Source organism: Corvus hawaiiensis, chromosome 1 (assembly GCF_020740725.1).
Source record: "Corvus hawaiiensis isolate bCorHaw1 chromosome 1, bCorHaw1.pri.cur, whole genome shotgun sequence".
NCBI classification, from domain to species: Eukaryota; Metazoa; Chordata; class Aves; order Passeriformes; family Corvidae; genus Corvus; species Corvus hawaiiensis.
In genome coordinates, this window is record NC_063213.1 from 29759869 (window position 1) to 29782301 (window position 22433).

Consider the following 22433-nt stretch of genomic DNA (forward strand, 5'->3'; position numbering starts at 1 on the left):
AAGGTGTTGACTTAAATAGTCCTCTCATTCTTTTCATTATGTTGTCAGTCAAAATTTTAAATAAACCTCTGGCATGCTTCTGGAAAAATAGACATGAGCTTTGATTATACTTTTTCTCTTAGATCATTTGTTTGCAGTAAGCAATGACACTGTCTGTTTCCGATGAAGGAATAGAGTTCTGGAAACTTGGCAAAGAGTAGGTTTGTAGCTGTTTCACAGTCATTAATATCAGATCTGTGCAGTACTGGATGAGCCAGAAATGTATATTTCATCTAGTTCAGGCAGGTGAACATCACTGAATCTCATTTGAATTTTTTGAAGACGATGCTAATACAGTTAACAGTTTCATGTGCTTAGGCTGGGTTGATCTCTCCTGCAGAAGAACAGATGTCAAATGGTACTTCAGCTGGCACAAAGCTGGAGTTGCATAGACAGGCAATACTGGATGTGGGACAAAGCCTGCCTAGACTAAGTTAATCCATCATTGTCTTTGGACAATTTGGACTGGTGTCCTGGTTTCAGCTTGAATACAGTTCTTTTTCCGAGTAGCTGGTACAGTACTGTGGTTTGGATTTAGTATGAGAATAATGATAACTCAGTTGCTGCTAGGTACTGCTTACCCTAAGTCAAGGACTTTTCCATTTCCCATGCTCTGCCAGGGAGCAGGTGCACAAGAAGCTGGGTGGGAGAAAGCCCAGAACAGCTGACCCAAATTGGCCAACGGGATTTTCCATGCCATAGAACATCATGCTCAGTATAGAAGCTGGGGGAGTTGGCTGGGAGATGCCAATTGCTACTTGGGGGCAGGCTGGGCGCTGGTGAGTGGATGATGAGCAATTATACTGTACATCACTCATTTCTTTTGGGTTTTATTCCTCCCTTTTTATGACATTATTACTATTACTGTTGTTGGTGTTTTTATTATTTCCATTATTGGACTGTTCTTATCTCAACCTATAGGTTTTAACTTCTTTTCTCCATACTTCTCCCATCCCACTGGAGATGGGGTGTGTGTGAACAAGCATCTGTGTGGCACTTAGTTGACAGCTGTGGTCGAACCACAGCAACTGGCAGAGTGAGTTCATGTCAAATCTGTACCTTTTCCATCACACATTTGCACTATTTCTGCTCTGGTACTAGGACTCATAAAGCTACTCTTACCATATGATAGACCTGAGCAGTTTGAAATGGATTATATAAAAATGACAAAATTATTCTTGATGAGTTTGGTTTCCAGCTCATTCACAGTTATTTCCTCTTCATACCTTATCACAGGATAGCACACAGATAAGAGTGCATTCTGCTTCATACACAACTCCAAATATCTTAAGAGTATGTGATTCACAACTGGAGACCTCAACACTGAACTAGACTGCTGGAGCAATGGGTTATTTATTGGGAATAAATGAAAAATTTGGCATTATAATGCAAAACTACTTTTACTTGCTTCACTCCATGCCCATCCTTTAGTCTGTTTCCCTTTCTGAAATAAATATGTCCAGTTTGAAGCCAGGATTTCCCTGGTAGTAGTTTGTTCAGATCATCCATCAGTAAAACAGACTCACAGCTGCCAGTTCTGTTAGGTCAGATTGTACAATACCTCTATATTTCCAGAGACTGACAGAGTTTAAGACTTGAAGAAGAGGCAGCAGCTGGTCATTGCTGATAAGACTCAGTGAACACAGTAAGTCATATATAAAGTATACACTTGATACAGAATGTGCAATCAATTTTACAAGTTGCTCATTAACAGGTCCACAGCTTTCAGATCCTGCTGGATTTCACCCAGTAAGTCCACACAATACAGCGGGGTTTAGCGCTTCTTTCTGATCAACAAAATTGTGGTTTTTTCCAGTTTCTCACTAAAGGTTTATCACTATCTACAAAGTAGCAGTGTGTTGTGCACAGTTGGTCCAAAATTCTAAGCCTTCTCTCAAATTGCATCGTTGTTCTGGAATGGCATATGATGTAGGCTAACTATAGTGTAAACAGCAAGTCTATGCATACTACTACAGGTGCATCTAATTCAGAGATCATCCTGTGTGTCCCCCAAAGGCTTTTAAAAACAATTTCAGTGGGCACTTCTTAGACTTTTAGTGTAAATGGAGAATTAAAAGTAGGTCTATCTGAGTTCATATTAATGGAAATACTTCAAAACCTTGATAACTTGAATCACACAATAAACTTAGTTAAGTCATTCACTTGTAGGAAAAAGATATTGGAAAAAGATACTCAATATAACATTCAGATTTACATTTACCTTTTAATCTAATCTGATTTATAGGGTTAGTTTTCCAAAAAGAATACGTCAATAGTCAAAAGAGCAGTAAAATATGAGAAAATATTGCATGGGAAAACCTAGGACTCTTCAAACATGAATGAATCTGTCAGATCAGTTGTAAGTATCTTTAAACAAAAAAAAAAAGGAAATCTCATACCAGGCTCTCTTGCCTGAAAACCTTCAATCTTTTGGTCTATGAGGTGAACAGAAAACTGTCTGAACAGCCAGACTCAGAGAGTCGCGGCCAGTGGTTCAGAGTCCACTGCTGTTCCTCAGGGACTAGCATTAAAGCTAATGCTAATTAATGTTTACGTCAAAAATGGTGGGACAGAATGAACTCTCAGCTATTTCACAGGTAATACCAGAGTGGTCAGTATGATAGACTGTCACCCAGAGGAAGCTTTACGTGCTGTACAAGTGGTCTGGCAGGATCCTTACGTAGTTTAATAATCCAGTTTTGGACTCCCAACTGGAGGCAGTCCAATGGTAGGGCCATGAAAATGGTTTGGAGAGTGGAGAAGATAATATAAAATATAGAAACTGAGAAAGTTGGGCTTGTTCAGGCTAGAGAATGGAAAGCTAAGGAGACATCTAAATGCTGTCTTTCATTACTTAAGGGGTGGTTTTACAGAAGTCAGGGACAGACTTTTCTCTAAGGTTGTCAATGGAATAAAAGGTACAACAGAGGAAATTCCAACTAATCTAAAGGAAAAAATACTTTACTGTGAGAGTAGTGATCCACTGCAGCAAGCTGCCCAGAAGGGCTATGAAATCCCAAACTCTGGAGATTTTTCAGGTCTGGAAGTGCTCTGATTCAAGCCTGAAGTTAGCACTACTTTGAGCAGATGTTTGGAGTAAATGATTTCCGAATGTCCCTTCCATTCTACATCGTTCTGTTTCTTTGAGACTAATGCAGGAAGCCAATTTTGACCAGGCATTGAAGGGCAGATGAAACCTTATCAGACTGAGGAGAGTGCTTTGTGGATCTGCATGGCTTGGCAATGCCACGTGTTGTAGAAGCATCACTGGACAGTGATAAAACTATGGTAGTGAAATATGAGAGAAAAAAGAGCCTCTCAAAGGCAGAACTTCAGTAATGTGGCATGGCATGAAAATAGCAACCCTAAGCTCCACTTTCACAACTAAACAAGAATCCAGGGCTGTTTGCAGAGAAATGATGGGGTATCCATCTTATTAATTATATAGCCAAGTACAAGTGGAAAATCAGTCATGTTCTGCATCACTAAATATTCCAAGTAATTTTCAAGGGTAGCAAATAACTTTTATTTGAAAAGTAGCTTATAAAGCCAGAAGGGATTTTTAAAATTATTTATTCTGACCTCCACTTTAAAGCATGCATGGCATTTTCTCTTTATATAGAACATATGTTTTAGAAAAGATCTTATTTTTCACTATACAAATTTTTAGTCGTAAAGAATCTAACATAACTCTCAGCAAATTGTGCAAAAGGTTAATGAACTTCACTGAACTTTATTTCTAGCTTAAAAATGCCTCGCTTCATCTTCTACTGTGGGTTATTTTATGCTTTGCCTGCTAAGTGAGACATTTCATAACAACTCCTGCAACTTCTGCTTTCCCTCCAGGTATTTAGAGAGCGTAACCAAGTTTGCTTTTTACTATTTTACTCCAGTGTTTTCAAACTCATATACCAAACATCACTTCTATAGCTGGCAGCGCTCTGGGCTTTGTGGAACCTGTTCACTGAGGGAGAGACTTTGTGTGATTCAGCAGGACAGCCCTCTTGCAAAGTGCTTGTGACTCACAAGTCAAGAAGAGCTCCTCATGACAAAGATTCAGGCCCTTTAAAATGATCAGTCTAAATCAGCTTTTTCAGTCCATTATTTTGAATCTTTCTCCATGTTTTCTTCATGGCAAAAAGGGACGTGCATGCTGTTTCACTGACACTCTGTTGTGGTTTAGGAATGGTATTCCCCAATTTAGCGTTCCCACTGAAACTCCAAACCAGGCACCGCTCATTCACTTTACCCTCCCCCTCCCTCTAAAGCAGGAGAGGAGAACTGGAGGTACAATAGGTAAAGATCACAGGCTAAGATAAAGACAATTTCCTGGAAACAGCAATGAGATAAGAAAACAAGCCATAACAACTGCAATATCAATAACAAAGTGTACAAGAGAGGCAAACAATTCACATGTGATTGCTTGGAACCGGTGCTATCCAACCACTTCCTCAGCTCGGAACCAGCATTACCCACCACTCCTTCTGCCACATTTACTCACATGGTAGGGACCCTTCCCCAACAGCCCCAGCAATGACCTGGGGTGGTATAGAACCATGTCCATGTCCCAGCCACGCTCCTTCTGGCTATTGCAAAAATCATCCCTGTCCTGGCCAGAACCAGGACACTCACATAACAGTCCAAATATATTCAAAACACTTTTTGAGACGCCGAGCCTAGGGATAGCTCAAAGGGCAGCACAGCATCTCGATGACGATAGCCCTTGGCAGGCGAGTCACAGCAGTTGGAGGGCGAGCCCCTCACTCTGTGGAGCGAGGCCCAGGCCAGGGTGGTAGTGGCGTCAGCAGAGGCGAAGAAGCAGGAGGGACTCTCCGTATGGGTTCCACAAGCAGGTTTACTCCAGGTGAAAGGTCCAGGGATGAACAGCCGGTTTTACAAGAGGGTTCCGGGGTTTTGTACTCAGGGAAAGAAAGGTGGGGACAAGGGTAACAGCCAATCAGGAAAGGTGGTAGCGGAGGGGTTAACTAGGAAGTAGCCAATGGAAATAGCTCATAGGAGGGATCACAGGGAACAGCAAATGGGGCATCAAGGAACATAGAACTTTCCAGAACTGATACATATTCAACTAAGAGGATAAATATTTATGATCTTCTACATAAAACTAGGAGGGGAGAACCGTAACCAACCAACTTATAATAAGCAAGTTAAAGAAACTGAGGATTATGGGAACTCACCATCACCACGGAGGTGATCTTAGAGTTGGTGCCTGACCTCCAGGACTCAGATGCTGTAATTCCCTCTGGGGTCATAGTGGCCACGGCCACTCGCACTGCAACAACGTTTCTCAGTGTAAATAGTTTCTGTATCACGTGCATCAAGGCTTCTCATTAATATCAGTGTTTGAAGAAGGTATTTCCATATCAAGTCATGGTCGGAGACAATTGCCAGGTTCAGACAAAGGCCAGCAGTCACTGGGTAAACCCACAGATTTAAGGTCAGGCTGGAAGGCAGTCCATTGGGCCTAGGTCCAAATTGGAGAGGTCCAAAGCTGCAATGCCTGCAGTGTTGCACATGAGGGAACACTCTGGAAATGAGCTCTCCAGGAAAGGGAGGGGCCCCCAATGAGGTTTCCTGGCAGAGTTTTTTGGGAGGAAGCCTCAGCTGAAGCCTCATCTAGCATTTTCTGGAGATGCTTCAGAGTCAGCTGAGGCTTTTCAAAGATCTCTCTGAGCAAGCTAGCCTTGAAGGCAGGGAGGTACACTCCTGGTCCTCACGAAAGAAAACTGTGTGCTGGAGCACAAGTAGTCCAAAGAATTGACCACAGGAAATAACACTGGCATTGTTATCTTCGCCAATATGTCATTCTCTCTCTAGAGTGTGGAATTTAAACTCTCTCACACAAAGCAGGAGAAATCATTCATCATGTCAGTGCAGTAATACAGGATTTTCAAGTCAAGTTTTTCAGAAGCAAGTAAAATTGGAGTTCTCTTTCTACTCTTAATGTAGCAACTGGAACTCCATACGCTGTATCAGCCTAATTCCTCTGCCCTGTGAGTATATAATGATAGTTATGAAATGTCATTTCAACTCATAGAATAAGATATTATCATAATATCTTATTAAGTCTTCAGTAAAGTGCGTCATTAGCCAATTTCAATTTTCCCATAGAGAAATCTGAAACTGATGTGTGAGAATTAATATGCTTGAATGGACTGATGAAACAAGCTTCAGCAAGGAAGAAGATTGCCCTGAGCTCAGACTGTAGGAGGTGGTATCTTGACAATGTGAAACACATCACCTAACATTTCCATTTGTCAGTCTCCATCAATATGTGTGTGTCTGTTTTCCAGAAATCAATAGAGACCTAGTTCTTTACAGTAGCCATGAGACCCAACCTGACCTGGAAGAAAAATCATTTAGCTTAAAAATAGCAAAACACAAGCCCATTATCAAGGCTGAAAAATGATCAGCTGAAAAAGCGTTCTGATTATTTTCCCTTACTATCCCAGCACTGGGTGCAGAGAGTTTTCTCCAGAGTCAGGTGTAGATAACACAACACATATCTGAAGTCAGTTACCTCCCTTCCCTGCTTGTTTCCTTTTACACTGAAATTTGTATCCCTTTAAATAACTTCTCTGTAGCAACATCATCATTGCTAATGTCTTATATAATTTCTAAAATCTGCGTGTACTAAGTATACCCTCTAAAAGGTTATTCATACACTCGTATGAATTTTAATAGGAGGATGTAATAGTCTGTTAATAATTTACAGGATTACAGGACTTTAAACAGCAAAAGCATTTTGAAATCAAACTGTTTGGACTGTAGAAACATGAAAACATGAAAATGCATTCTGAGAGGGCTTCTTTGGGAATGTTATTCTTTACCATCTCTCATTTCTGTATCAAATGCCCTTCCTTAACAGATGGCTTGGGTTTGGACCTCCAGCTTTAATGTTTGTTGGTCCCAGAATGATGTTTTTTGTGTAGTGTAGCTTCCTTTATTTCAATTTGGATGTGCTTGATAGTCAGCCTGTTGTACACCTCGGTGCTGAAGCTCATTGCGTCATTTTTTACTCATTTGAAATCCATTGCTATTTTATGGAACACAGTGCATTGCAAGTCATGGTAATACCTGTTTGGGTTGTTATTAGTTCCAAAGGGTGGGATACCCTCCAAACTTGGAATTATGGGCAGTTTGGGAAAGGTATTGCTACCGTGCAAACAGGCTAATATCTATGTTGATATATTAGTGTTACTTCTGGCTTCAAAACTGTCCATGCACACTGTGTAATTGGAAGAAAAAAAAAAAAGACAAATTTTCTTAGACTGAATATCAGTGTTATTATCAAGAGTTCTTGGCTTTCAATACAGCAGTGGAGGAACAATGAAACAGAAGAAGTAAAGCTGAATGTTTTGAGGTTCCTCAAGGGTCAGTAGGGAAAGAAAATCAACAGCAGCAGCAGTCTCACCAACGAAAGAAAACCCTTGTGCTTCCCAAAACCAATTTCCAAGAGTGCCACAGTCCACTGTCTGTATGAACCGCCAGATATTAAGTTCTCATGGATGGAGAGAAGCCTGAAGTCCTTCTGCCTCTTATAATGGCTTTTTTCTTTCAACTTAAACTACTGCTTGGGGGCAGGGAGCAACATTTCAAAAGGAGAAATGCTTGCGAGAGGTATAGGACCTCTAAGACCATTTGGAGAAAAAGCTTGCATCAGGTCTGCTAATATTGAGTGTAGTTTAATTTACCTTGGGATCTTGTTAGTTTTAGTTCATTTGTTAGTAAAATGATGGCATCGGCTCTTAGGGAGTTGTCATATTTAGTTCCATGTAGTCTGTTATTACTGCAAATCAGATAAAATGGAGCAGCAGATATTTTGGGCTGGATGATGTAGGTGCACATAAGAGTGTGCATTTTCTTCTCTGTATAGGTTAAAGGCACTCGTATGTGGGTGTTAGAAGCAAGATCCCAAGAATTATTTAGCGATTTTGAGATTATTTAATGAATGTTGTGATTGTCTTCATTGTATATGAACAGCAAGGGAATTAATCTGAGAATAAGATCATGAATACAATTCTGTGATATCACTATCATTGACATAACATTTTACCGAACTTACTTTTGCTTTTGCCCTGTTGCCACATAATGTATCGAATGCTTGCTTAAATGATCCTCTTTTTGCACTCAATCTGATCAAATAATTTCTGTTTGATTTTACGCTCCCTATAAAACACACTGCTTATAAGAGTAGCCATTTTTATGCTAATAACCACAATTTATGAAGTTCTCCCAATGGTACTCTGCCATAAAATGAGGCTGTGGCTACAGAAAGCTTCAAAAGGCATCCCCTCACTGTTGAAATATCATTGGTGAGTTTCTAGGCTTTTTTATGTCCTTTTTAAGAAGTTAAATAAACCAGGGTCTTTAGCTGTATTAACCTGCAGAACTTCAATGCTAATGGCTGCATGAGCGTGTGTATGCTGTTTACCCATCCATCAAGTTTGGGTAGAGATAATTTTATCAACTGATCACAAAAACCACAGCAAAATCACGGAATCCTCTGACTTACTGTTAGTATGTTCTTCACACGACCATTGCATGGACATGTGCATTTTGTCATGATCTGGCTGGGCAAACCCCAGGGTGAGTTACAAGCTTGTTGTGAGACCTTCCCAGCTTTGCTGTTGCTGGCACCTCTTCTACCTCGGGTAGTCCTAGCTGTGAAAAGTCTATCCCAACTGCAGTCACACTTTCTAACTGCGATTTTCCTGTAGGCCCTCCTCACAAAGTGCCATAAGCCCATTCCTTCAGAACACATAGTAAAAATTATAATTAGCTGGTTTTTATTGAATATTTATGTCTGTAAGTGTTCTTTTTATCCCTCAAATGACTTTTAGATTTTGAAAGTACTTATTTTTTCTTTTCCCCTTAACACTACCTTAAGCTAAGACATTATTCTTAGGCCTTAAATGATCCAGTGAATTTACAGTACACAATTAATTGCAACAGTAGCAAGTTCAGCATATCATGCTGTTAAGGATAGCAGGGACTGTAGTGATTTTATAATGCATTCACTTTAAATCTCAGCAAATAGTGGCATACAAGGACATCTGACAGCTGCTTTCCCCAGCTAAATCTCACCACTGAGACTTGATTCCAAGCAAAATAACAAGTCAGGCTTGGTTAGTAGTGCTGCAGCTTGGAATATGAGTTTTGACAAGGGAAAAAATCATTTGTACTGTACTAGCTTTTCATGAGCTGGGCCAAGGAGTAAATCTCTCCAATCGTAAAATAAAGCTGTCAGACAGCTTTTTCATAAGATGCCATTGGACATCAATATGACAGTTCTCCCTCCTGATCTTTTTTATAGGTTGCTAATTCTGAAAGAAAAGTCATCTTTGCCTACATATTTGTGGATTCAGACACTGACATTTTAGAGGCAGGTATACCAGAACAAAAATACAGGCTCAATAAACAGGAGTACCCCTACAGCCTTACTGAAAAGATGCTTTAGCTAAATATCTATTATCTAGGAAAAGATACTGTGTTTTCTGCTTTATATTTTGAGATTGATATATATATGTATGAAATAAGTTTTCTGAAAAATTAACAAGCGAATACACAGACACATGAGAATACTTTGACTAGCTGAAGAACAACGCAATGGCCATCAGCCTGGGGCATGGGCATCATTGAGGCAGCAATTTGTTTCTCAAGCACTTGAATATGTTCCCTTCTCTGTCTTTACTGGACATATGTGAGAAAATTTGGGCTCTTCTCTGGCCACTCTTTATGCACCAAAACTTAATTGAAGCTCAGGAAGAATGGTGAGGACTGATTGCAGGGGTCTTCTCTTCCAGGAAAAGTGGGAAAGCCAAAGCTCCTGGCTGGACATATGAACATCTCATTTTAGTTCCTGATACTGAAGGTCATGGAAGTTCTTCTAGTTTGGGTTATGGAGATGGTTATCCTTACCTCCACTTTAAAATGCATTACTTTATGGCTGTGGAGGAAAAGGAGACAGCAATTAAAACTTAACATGCTCTTAAGAAAACAGTAAATAGAGTGTGTTGTATTAACATTTACTGACATTTTTATGCTTTTCACAAGTATTTTCCAATATTTATCTTCATTTTCTATTAAAATCTTCAGAATATTTTCCATTCATAGACTACCCTTGAGGTATGGCATAATTCTGAATATCTTACAAAGGAAAAAAACCCACTTCTTTCTAAGGACTGTTGCATTAAAATGCTTTGGCCATGAATTCAGACATCAAATCACATCAATTCTTCTATTAACAACCAAAGCATGTTTCAGAGTTCTCTTTCTGGGCAGCCTTTAAATCTTATATTTTCAAGCAGTTTAAATAGTCTTTGCAAATAAATAGTACTGTCAAATAGACCAAGCACTTTAGTGAGCTTATAAGGAAAACAAATGTTTGAGACTAGTCTTAGTAAAAGAAAAAGAAATAATTTGACACTAGCACTGTGAAAAAAGAACTAAGTCAGATGTGAGTACCTACAAAATTTAAATTATCATAAATAGCAAACTAAACTTTTCAGGTTATACTTCCATTAAATACACAGGCAGCTATAAATTAGATGTTCCTAGTTTTCTGAAGTGGCCAAGGGTACTTTTAGTTTCTTTTCCATCTGTTTTCTGCCCCAAGTTTCCAATGTGCTCAAATGTCTCATTTGTGTTGCTATTAGGGTTTGACTGATCTCAACTGTTAGTCATTAGTATGGCGACCACTGATGCAAACTGTATTCACAAATAGTAAGCACTCCTTATACTTTCCCCAAATGAATTGCAAAGAATGATTTATCAGTTCACAGAATGAGAGTAACAACAAAAGAATTGACTTAGCTTGCAATTGTCATATTGAATTTGTGTATATGTTGCACAGCACATTAGTGAGCAAGAAGTGTTACTGGAAGAAATGGAAAATCGGAAAAATATTAATTAAAAGGAAAACAATCTCAACACAACCACATATAGATATTATACAAGAACTCTCCTTTTATTTTAGAAGGTTCACTCATGCACAAGTATTGTCATTGAAAAGTGGAAATGTGACCTGCCAGACTCTTCTCTGAGTTCTGTTTTCTCAGTTTCAAATAATTCGGCCTTCTGGGTGATCCCTGAAACAGGCAGAACCTGCTCATAATCCACCTGAGTTGCAGGCAGGAGCAGAATCTCTCATGGTTTAGCATCTTCAGTCAGCAGTGTCCACTCTTGCCATGAAACTCCTCAGCTGCTGGGTGTTCAGTCTAGGGGGGCACTTCCCGAGACATAAGACAGGGGCAGCAAACCAGCAAAGTGTCTACTCAGCTTCATGTTCAAGCATTAACAAAATAATAAAGAGGAGGAAAAATCAAATCAGCACAAAATAAACTAGGGCAGCAAAGCCTGCCCAGATTTGACACCACTGGCTTTAAGAATCCTAAATTGGAACATGTAGATGTACTTGATGCATGAGGGACATTAAACCATGTTTCCTTATTCTTTTTCCAAATACTAAATCTTCAAAAGCTCAGATAAATGGCTCACAATGTTCCTTAAGAAGATTTGACCTGAGTGGAATAGATACTGCTATGGTGTGAAGAAAAAAAGCTGGCAATAAGAAGCACGGTGAAAGCTGCGAAGCACACAGCCATATTAGCATGCTGAACTTTTCAAACAGTGACAAAATTATTCTTTCAGTGTCTGTTTCTTCACTGCAATAGCAGATAGAATTTCTGTACAGGTGTTAATGAACCATGACCTTAAATCAAGTTGCCCTTGTGAGTCTAAATGTACTGTGTTATAGTGTAGCTGAATGCAAATGCATGTTTAAAGAAAGTATTTAATCCAGAAATAGAGGAATTATACCTGGCTTTCCACATGTGCAGATTGATTTTTTTTTTTTTTTTAAGTTTTGTCTATTATTTAATCATCAGATATTACCCCTGGGAAATAGCTTTCATTTCTACCTATGATTAATTCAGGTGTCCAAAACTGCAGTACATTTTGGAAAGATATCTTTGGGCCTAGTCTGCCAATAACAACAACTGGGTAATTAATTCAAGATGTTCCATTAAAAAAAGAAGTAAAACACTGAACAAGAGAATATTTTCTGAAGATAAAAACAGTTATACAAGTTCTGTAATTGTTGTTGACAGTCCTTAGTATTTAATGGGGATCTGTAATATCAATGGAAACTGGAAAGGACCCATTTAAAATAAAACATTTAAAAGTTCAATTCAAAGCTATCCACTCCTGTAAAGGAACACCTAATTGCTTCCAGGGAACAGCTAAATGGAGTTATTAAAGTTAGACAGGGTCCCCAGTAAGTAATTTTCACTGGTCTTGTTTTTCAGAGGTTCTGAGCCATTGACTTCCATTTGAAAGTATTCCTAGCCTTTCTTTATAAACCATTTCCTTTGGTTTTAAGGACCATATAAAGGTCAGGAAAATTTCCAGAGCAAATGGAACAGAAGCATTTAGCTTCTCCAGGTATTTTACAAATAAATACAGTCATCAGCATTCTGAGGGCTGTATTTTGAATGGAGCCTTTGAATGCAGAGTGCTTTGGAGCATCTGTCCACTTAATTTAGTTCCCTGAATTCTCTCAGTATTGCTGCTTCAGTTACTAGTACTGAACACCTAGAAATAAAAGCCCTAAAATGCTAAAAGTAGCAGCATTTTAATTAATCAGTTGCATTTAAAAATAGTAAAACCAATTGTTTATATTAAATGCTCACTAGAATATAAAGTGTACTTTCAAAAGTTTTACATTTTGACACTGTTCAGCTGTATTAGAAATAAATATATTATTGACTATTAAGAGTTCTGTTCATACTACATTAACTTTTGTTGGATATGGTTTTATATTAAATGAAATGGTTCACACAAAGATACATTTATGAGATGAAAAAGGAATCACTTTTTTATGACATTCTGTGAGAATACAAAGAAGTGATCTGTGAGAATACAGAAAACTTTCCTTAATCTTTACTTTTTCTTGAATATTCTGTACAGGAGAACTTGATAGAAAACATTGATACCAGATTCTTTACACACTTTCATCTAGTAACTGCAAATCTGGGCATTTAAATAAGAACCCATATTTTGCAATAATTTTAACCAAAGCCCATTACTGCAAAGACACTGCAACCACTGTTAAATGTATTGCATGTAAATGTTAAAGGCTTTTGAGTGTGTGTGTGTGTGTGTGTGTGACAGGAGAGAGAGAGATTCAAATTTCTATGAATATGATTTGAGTCTGATTTTGTAGCCGTGCTCATATGTCTGCATGCCCCAATCATATTGGCCATTTTGTCCTTAGAATACTGTTCTTTTCTGTGGGGTTATAGGATCTCCTAAAAACTGGATATCTTTATCCATTCTATTGGTATCCACATCTTACTCTGATATCATTGCTTTCCTGCTAAGTACACAAAACCTTGCAAGGGGCTTCTCTTCAAGAAGGGTGTTGGAAAGGCATCCTGATCATAACTCAGTATGGACAAACCTGAACACTTCCCACAGCATCCCTCAAAGGGGAGCTGGTTTGTACCCAAAAAGCAGTTCTGCATCAAGGCTTTATTCTAATCAAAATCCCATGGCAGGCAGAGAATCTCTTTCCTCCTCCATCATCTCATGATGCTATTTGTCCACAAAAGCTTGGGGGGAAAAAAACCACTCAGTTGATGACAACAACTCAAAAGCTACCCATGGCTCAAAATTTTTATATGAGGTAAGAAAAGGTAATTTAAAAACCAGAAGAAATATCTTCTGGTATTGCTTCTCATTGTAAAACATTTGAAAACTACTTTTTTGTCCTTAAACTGAATTTATATACTGTTAATTCCATAAGACCAACACTATTGATAGTTTAGCAAAATAATAATTTTTGGTAAAATAGTCTGATACTTAAAATTACATCCATTAATGATCAGTCTTCACACTGGACTGCACTGCTCCATCTACTTGGATTAGCCTTTTCCAAAACCTTCCAAAGCAGAAAAAAAAGCAAAGGTCTCTGGAGTAGAAAGATTTACATTCTCAAAAGGAGGCTATAGACATATAAAAGAGCATGAATTGAGAGAGGGGAACAGGGGTCCTATTTCTAATTTTTTTTTCCTGGATGATACATCCTTCTCCCTTCTAGCCTTTCTTTTCTGTTGTTTTTTTAATCTCTCCATTTGCAGGGTTTTACTCTTTGTCAGTCATAGCAGTGTCTGCAATATTACTGCATAGCATTCCCAATTTGGAGCATATGAACTTTAGCCAAAATGCTGCTCATCTTTTTCTTGGCTGATATGAGGCAGGAAGACTGAAAAGGGTTGTTTCCATTTGATTTGACTGGCACAGAGCAGATGGGACATAACTGTGTCTCCACACCTTTTGCTTTTATTAACCATAGAACATAAAGGAGCTCCAGTATCTCTTATATGGCCATTGTGGTGGAGAATGATCTGGTGTGGGGCTCTTCTTATTCCTGTATCTGGGGTTATGTCCCAATGGGAAGTCCGCCCTACTGCGTGGATGCCAGCTAATCAAGATCTCCTCTGTTACAAGCCTTAGCATAATATGCCAGGCAATCGGAGTCTTGGGTGGTGTTCACAAGGCAGTGCTGTGATTGTTGCTTGTGGGGATGTCTAGGAGAATATGTGCTGAATGCAAAACCCTTAAAATCATATATTATGTTCTTGACCTTTCTGGAAATTTTAAACACGCACATTAGTCTCTTCCTAAATGTGTGTTCCAAGGCCTGAGGGTAGGTCTTTTCTTCAGAATGAAGAAGCATGGGTCCAAATGGGGCCTAGCCAGCATATATGCACACTAAAAACAATAGATGTGAAAAACAGCTCTGCCTATGCTAGGATACGCTCATGGTTTAAAACTGTACATCAATTGTCATTTAAATGAGTTCAAACATGCCCCATTTGTGTCTGTCATAGTGGCCTGTGACAGCCATCACTGTAGTCTGTAATTCTGCCATCACTATCGTCTGCTTTAGTCATTCTACCTGTTTCTGAATTTTTGATCCACTTTTTGACAATCCTAAGTAATTTTTTTTCCTGGTGCTTTAATTAACAGTCTTGCTTCCCAGCAAATTACTTGCTGACTGAATCATGCAATTCTTCACTTGACAGAAAGGATGTAAACAAAGAGAATTTTGAGTAACAGTCAAAATGGCAGCATTGGTGCCACAGCATAAAAACTAACTTCAAAGATGGGATGGAAAAACCCCATAAAATAGGAGTCTCAAATATCATTAATTCTGTAGTCGGATCCTGTATTAATAAAAGCGATTCTGTCATTCTCTGTGGAAAGATAACATTTACCTTTAAATGCTTATTAAAGAATCTTTTGTAATCCAGGGCTATGTACTGTCAGAATTGCTAGATTTCATTGCTTAGGTTGGGAATGCTGCTGCAGCATTCACATGGCACATTCTTCTAACTTGCAGCACTTAGTGATAATTGAGTCACAGAAGCTAAAATGACCAATTTAGAGTCTAGAATAAAGTCACACGATTACCACGCCCATTACATTAGCACTAGAGCTGAATGGCCGTACTGTGCAACACAGCAACATCTAATAAAAACCTTCAGCCGCCACAAATTTTTCACATTACTGTATTTTTGTTATCTTATATGATGTTTAACAATTCAAATACATCAGAGAGATGCGCATTTTGGGGTTTAGGTATTCTTTAAACATATGTTTGGTTGTTCTCTTCACCTCTGGAATTTAATTTTCTTTAGAGTTTGGTGTGAATTACTTTCAACTTCTGTCTGAAATAAGTAGCTTTATGGTCCAGATGATCAAATCTAATTGTGAAATGGCTATTTTAAGGATTATGCCTGTAGTTCTGGGGGGATGTGTGAGATGTGCAAACAGAAAATTACGGAAGTAGAATGTCTATTATGTAGGATTTTACTGGTGAAATTTATTAATAAATGAATTCCATAGCTTAATTTCATTTAACATAAAATTTCCAGCAGCAGATCAGATGAGGGAAAAGAGACATTTTAAAAAAAAAACATGTTTATAGACTAAGGTCAGTCATTATTTTTCAATGTCAAAAATCACTAAGTACATTGATACTGATTAAGTTATTCACTTGTGTTTGATGTTAAGTTCATATTTGAGTGTCTTGCTGAAGCAGAGGAATAAAAAAATAATTTTCCAGTAAGGGCATTTTTTTCAAATTAGAAATAAGAGTGGAGGAGGGTTGATTATTTATTCATTTATTTATTTATTTACATATAAGGGCTTAGTTAGTCCAAAAGGATTAGCAATAAGCTCAGAGCAGTATATGAAGATATTAAGTTGCAAACCCAATGTGAAGAAATATGATTACATCTAAGTTCAGAGCACCTCTGGTAAAGAATTACGTTAAAAAAAAATTGCTTATTTTTAAATGGTTAAGATGCTTTTGGAGTTTGATAGTATCTCTTTACGCTTTGTTTAGCACCAGCTGCAGAGAGCATGATGAACGTTTGTTTTCCAGTGAAGACAGAATAATTTTCAATTAAAAGCTGTCGTTTAAAAAAATAAATAAATAAATAAATAAAAAAGAGAAAATAAACACATATTTCTGTGCAGCATTCAAGGTCAAATATTGAAATAATCCATCTGATATCTCACTATATGGTTTGAACTGAATTGAAAGTAATTATGGAGTCTGCCCACATATTCTCATTATACAGAATACAATTAAAAAAGCTAAACGAAGAGCATATAAGATAAAAAAATAATTAATTTCAGTCATTATACATTGTGTGAATACAGAAAAGAAAATGTGTTCTGTTTACCTGGCAGAGTCTTTTGAATACCTTTAGTAATAATTAATTCATTTGTTTGCCAGCAATGTGGGATGGCTCCAGTTATGCGTTGTTAGCATTTGCATATTAAACATCTGAGCTCAGTGAATGCATTATGGAGCTCTACCTCTTCGATCCATCATAACCTTGCATTTTCATTCCTTGCAGAAGGGAATCCATATACCTGGTGGGTTGGAAAAGCCAATGAGAAGCACTACTATTGGGGCGGATCAGGACCTGGCATTCAAAAATGTGCCTGCGGCATCGAACGCAACTGTACTGATCCCAAGTACTACTGCAACTGTGACGCTGATTATAAGCAATGGTGAGTGCTTTACAAGAAGGAAGGACGAGAATGACCAAATCTCTTAACTTATACAACACCGCCATGACTTTGAATATACTTTTTTTCTATATTTCCTTTCTTATCAAAGAACAAAGGCAAAAATATTATATTTGTGATCCCTCCTGCAACATGTCGACCCATGCTTTGATTTCCACTTTATTCATGGTATCTGTGACTGTCAAATATAAGGATTATATTTACGTTTTCAAGCCCACTGAGCTATGGAAAAGAATGCTAAAATTGCAAAAGCAAATCCTCATGGGAAAGGCCAGCATTTTGGCCACCTACGCAACTTTGTCTCCATCAGATCCAGTTATATTGCAATACAGAATTAATTTTATCTCTGCAACGTCATGTTTTTTCCCAGAATTTCTCCTTTTTAGAGTATTGCTGCTGCATTTGAATGTGAGTGATATGTATTGAAATCACTCATCTAGTGCCTCCAATTCTCATTATCCATCTTTCATGAGAAAAATATGTTAAGAACTAGACTCCACACTTATTATGGAACAAGGCTTTGTATTTCAGAGGAAGCTACTGGGCTTTGCATGAGATAATTAATTAGGCAGAAAAAATAAATAAACTCGCATCTCTGATATTCCCCACAAACATGAACAGAGTGTGTAAAGCTCATCATCATTTCAAGTGAGACCCTCTCTGTGGTCTTACAGCACTTTCTTTGTGAACCTTAATCATTTCGGTCTCTTTTGTCATGACAGGCAGGATTATATTTTACATGGTATACAATGTTCAGTGACATATTGAAACCATACTTTTATGAACAGTTCTCCCATTAACAGCAATCCGTGGGTAGTTGAGTCAATAATGGCTCATAAACCATTTGGGGTTAATTGAGAAATTCTACAGCTATTAATGAATGTAGAGCTACAGAACTGTAGTGGTATGTCAGAGGCTAAAAAAGAAAGAAAAAAAAAAAGAGTAGGAAGAATCACAGAACCACAGAATCACAGAATATTTGTGGATGAAAGGGACCTCAGAGTTCTTCTAGTTCAACCCATCTGTCCAAGGGGGGTCACCTAGAAACAGTTGCCCAGGACATTGTCTCAGCAGTTTTTTAGTATATCCAAGGATGGAGATTCTGCAGCTTCCCTGTGTGCATTGTCTCTGGTCCTGGCACTGGGCACCAATGGAAAGAATCTGACTCCATCCTCTTTGCACCCTCCCATTAGGTATTTATAGACATTGATGAGATCCCTGGGAACCTTCTCCTCTCCAGGCTGAACAGTCCCAGCTGCCTCAGCTTCTTTTCGTAGGAAAGATGCCCCAGTCCCTCTATCATCTTAGTGGCTCTTCATTGGACTCCACCCAGTAATTCCATCCCTCTCTTGTACTGGAGACCTCAGAACTGGACCTAACACTCCAAATGTGGCCTCACTAGTGCAGAGCAGAGGAGAAGGATGGCCTCCCTCGACCTGCTGGCCATACTTTGCCTAATGCACCCCAGGATAGCATTGGCCTGCTTGGCCTCAAGTGCACATTGCTGGCTCATATTCAGCTTGGTGTCCACTGGAACTCTCAGAGCCTTTTCTGCCAAGTTACTTCCCAGCTGGGTGGCTCCCAGCATACACTGGTTTCCCCAGGTGCAAGGCTTTACACTCCTCACTGTTGAACTTCATGATATTTCTGTGAACCCACTTCTCCAGCTTATGAGGATCACTCCAGGTAGCAGCAGGACCCTGTTTGCTGTGATCTGCAAAATGAAGTATGAAAAATACAAAAATAGAATAATAAAGGAAACATTCCAGGCCCTGCAAAAATTGTAGATTAGGATGTGGAAAATCAAATATTGCCACAGACATTGCTACCCTAAGCTTTGACATTGTTAGGCTGGTATACTGTTAGCTATGATAATGGATGGACTATAGTACACCACAGACACAGAGGAGTCAGTTTTAGAGACAAGGCAATCACACAGGCTGCCAAACTTCAGAGATAGAATTATACAGAGAGAGTGAGGAATATAAAGTCCGATGACTCCAACTCAATCATAGGCACTAGAGCGGTATGGCAGAAGGGAGGTAAGTTTGATTCTGTGTCAAAACGGTAACAATAAAAGGAAGATATTGTAATAATAATTACAATAATGGTAGAATTAGGAGCACTTACAGTTTTCATTGCCTGAGCCACTGGATGCCTATCCATGAATAATAGAGCTCTGTACCATATGTTAACTGTTCTCTTTTACACCAAGGGAAATGTGTGGAGAAAATGGCACTGGCTTTTGATCTCTTCTTGAAGATCCTCTAAGAGTCACAGATGATAATTTGATAAGCAGCATGCACTCAATAATCTTTTTCTGTAACCTCTGTGCCCCCTATATACACTGAGATTATGTGGATTCTACTAATAAATAGATTCATATGGTTATTAGATTTAGATCTAAAATAGGCTTGTTGTCATAAAAGATACACAACTGTTTACTCAGAACTTCATACAGGAATATATTTTTACAGCATTTCTGTAGATAAGTATCAGAATTTTTTCAGGACAACTACTATTTATTACAGGACATTTTACGAAAAGCAATTCAACCATTGGATATTATATTTTAAGCTGTGACGTGTGTAAATCACAGGAAGAAATGAAAGCTTTATTATAGTCTTTAAGGACATTTTGTTCAAGATTCATTTTTTCAGTTTGGTTTTGGCAGAATCCAGTCCTTTCCATAGTCATACCTTTTGGGCTTGGGAGTTATTTAGTTAAGAATTTTATCTAGCCAGGTTCATCAATACCTAAAAAGCAAGTGAGCTCCAGAGGATAGGAGACCTTGATGACTTCAGTCATCGGAGGCAGAATTCAACTGAGGCCTCCAACACATTTGTGCTCAATTCTGGTGACAGCAAAACAGCTCTTGGTTTGGACCACAGAATATGCAAGAGTTTATGATGAGCAGACAAGTCTCAGTTCATATATTAACAAAGCAGCTTGCCACCATAGCTAACCAGCACAACTTATTTTAGAAGAATTTACAATCCCCTAAAACAGAAGGGCTGAGTAAACGCCAAACTGTGGCTGAGAGTCCAGGTGGGACTTTTGCAGTAATTGCATATCTTGTCCACAGCTGGGAGCACTGCATTTGGTTGTAGTATGATGCAGTCCGCGCCTTAATTGTATCTCCCCTGATGGGGGAGACTTTTTAGAGTCTTTGCCAGGAGTCAGAGACGAATGGAGCTTTTGGCTTTCTCTTTCTTCTGTAGTTGTTTATTAAGTCTCATCAGAAAAGTACAAGCCACTGACATGACCCAGACATAGCATGAAGCAGACAATGCACCAAAGGCTGAATTATCAAGATTGCACAGCCTTTTTAAAGGTAAATTACCCAATGAAAACTTAAAAAGCAGGATATTTTCACTTTTCTACCAATGTCTAATAAATCATCTAGTCATGCAGGCAGGAACTGCGGAATTCTCTATCCAATCATCCCGGACCACTTCTACTGCAGAATATGGAGTAGATGAAGAAGAAGAAGAAGGTCTGGAGAACAAAAACAATCCTCCATTTTGATGTTTTTTGCTTTTATCTACTTACTATACTAATAAACCCAAAAACTCTAAATTTTTCACCCTGTGACAATCTATCACCTAGTTCACAGCATTCTACATTCTAATTCTTCCCAGAGGGTAGGCAATTTTCTCTATGGGTGAAGGTCAAAAACAGTGTTATCCAGGAGGGTAGAACCCTTCAAAACAGGCAGAGAAATATTAACTGTATTCTGGGTTCCCACAGTGGTACACCCACAATGATGTTCTGCTCCTGCCAGGCAGTGTGGGAAAAACTGTTTTGGGTATTTTTGGGTGGTTGCAGGGGTGAGATACAGTGGGGAGAAGGCAGTAGCCAGAGCAATAACTGTATTAGAAAATGTAAGGAAGTAAAATAGGAAAAGAAGACTCTAGAAATTGTGAGAGTGAAAGGTGAAGAAGAAGAAGAACAAGATTCAGGAAAGAGATTTTTAGAGGAAATTGGGGAGCCACTGAAGAATGGGTCAGACTGAATCAGAATGACGTAGTGTAAGTAGAATTTTTATTGTAGAAGTTAGAAACTGTGTTAGAAATGAAGAAAGAAATTACAGTTTGATGAATGATTTCATAGCAAAAGCAGGAGAATGCTTCCTTGGAGAACTGGATTCTAATCCTGCCTCTGGAACCACATTCCTGCATGATGCTTCCTCAGTTTCATAAACCATATCTTCCCAGAACAGTCATTAGTCTGATCCTAATTTTCTGGGTATCTAATGGAAACCCAGAAGTCCACTTTGTGAAAATACCAACTGCACAACTGCAACCAGAATAAGGGATCACTCTCTGAATGTATCTAATGCAGTCATTCAAAGAAAAAAAAAAAAAAACAGTCTTTAGGCATCTCAGATTGAGCACTAAGTGTGAGTGTTTTCAACAGTAACATCTTTCGGCCTCAACATCCAATCTGTAGAATGCAAATTATGGCAGATACTCCCTCCTGGAGGTATTGCAAAGATAGGTAGATTTATGAAGCAATCATCTGCTGTACTAATGAGCACTATAAAAAATCCAATGAGAAAACGCGGTCTTTATAGAAAGATTTGAAGTAACACATTAGATATAAAATGGGATCCACATATTGAAGCATGAGAGTAAATTTGGAGAGTGGGCAATGATACACTAAATGAGTATTTTCTTCATCCTATACTGAATTATGCTGACCCCCTCCAGAATAAATAATAATCAGTGACCAGTCAAGGATTGTGGTGGTAGACACAGGGAACTAATTTAAGCTCTTTAAGCAGTCTGAAATGCTTTTTTTTCCAAAATTTTGTGTTTGGTTTTTGCTTTTTTTTTTTTTAAACCAAGTATGTGAGTAATTCTGTGTAAGTACGGAACCAACTGTGTTAATTGTGGACTTACTTACAATACACCTTTTCCCAGAGATTACTGTATACCATGGGCTTGGTAAACCTTACATCTGAATGGTTTTTCTACTGATTTTTAAAATTTCACATTACACCTTGTCTATCTGAATATAATTGTTATAGAACTATTCAGCACGTGCCTAATATGTTGATTATCATGTCTGGATGGTAGATAAGCCAAATGGTAGGTATTAGCAGGGAATATGAAATATGGAATTCAGATTTATGTGTATTTGGACAGTCTAAAACACAACCTGATTCTTAACAGAACTCAAGCTGTTGCTTCAACGTAAATATTAGGTAATCGTGTTTGTCATGATAAAGAAACAAAAACACAGGTGGAAGAGCTTCACCCACA

The 22433-nt window shown here is 38.4% G+C and overlaps 1 protein-coding gene across 1 annotated transcript in view; it reads left to right on the forward strand.

The window, feature by feature from the left end:
• CNTNAP2 (contactin associated protein 2) overlaps positions 1–22433 on the forward strand; it is a 1047411-nt gene that overhangs the window by 835960 nt on the left and 189018 nt on the right. The window contains exon 14 of the mRNA XM_048297819.1: positions 16992–17148. Coding sequence (XP_048153776.1) covers positions 16992–17148 — 157 coding nt within the window. The remainder of the gene's footprint in view (positions 1–16991; positions 17149–22433) is intronic.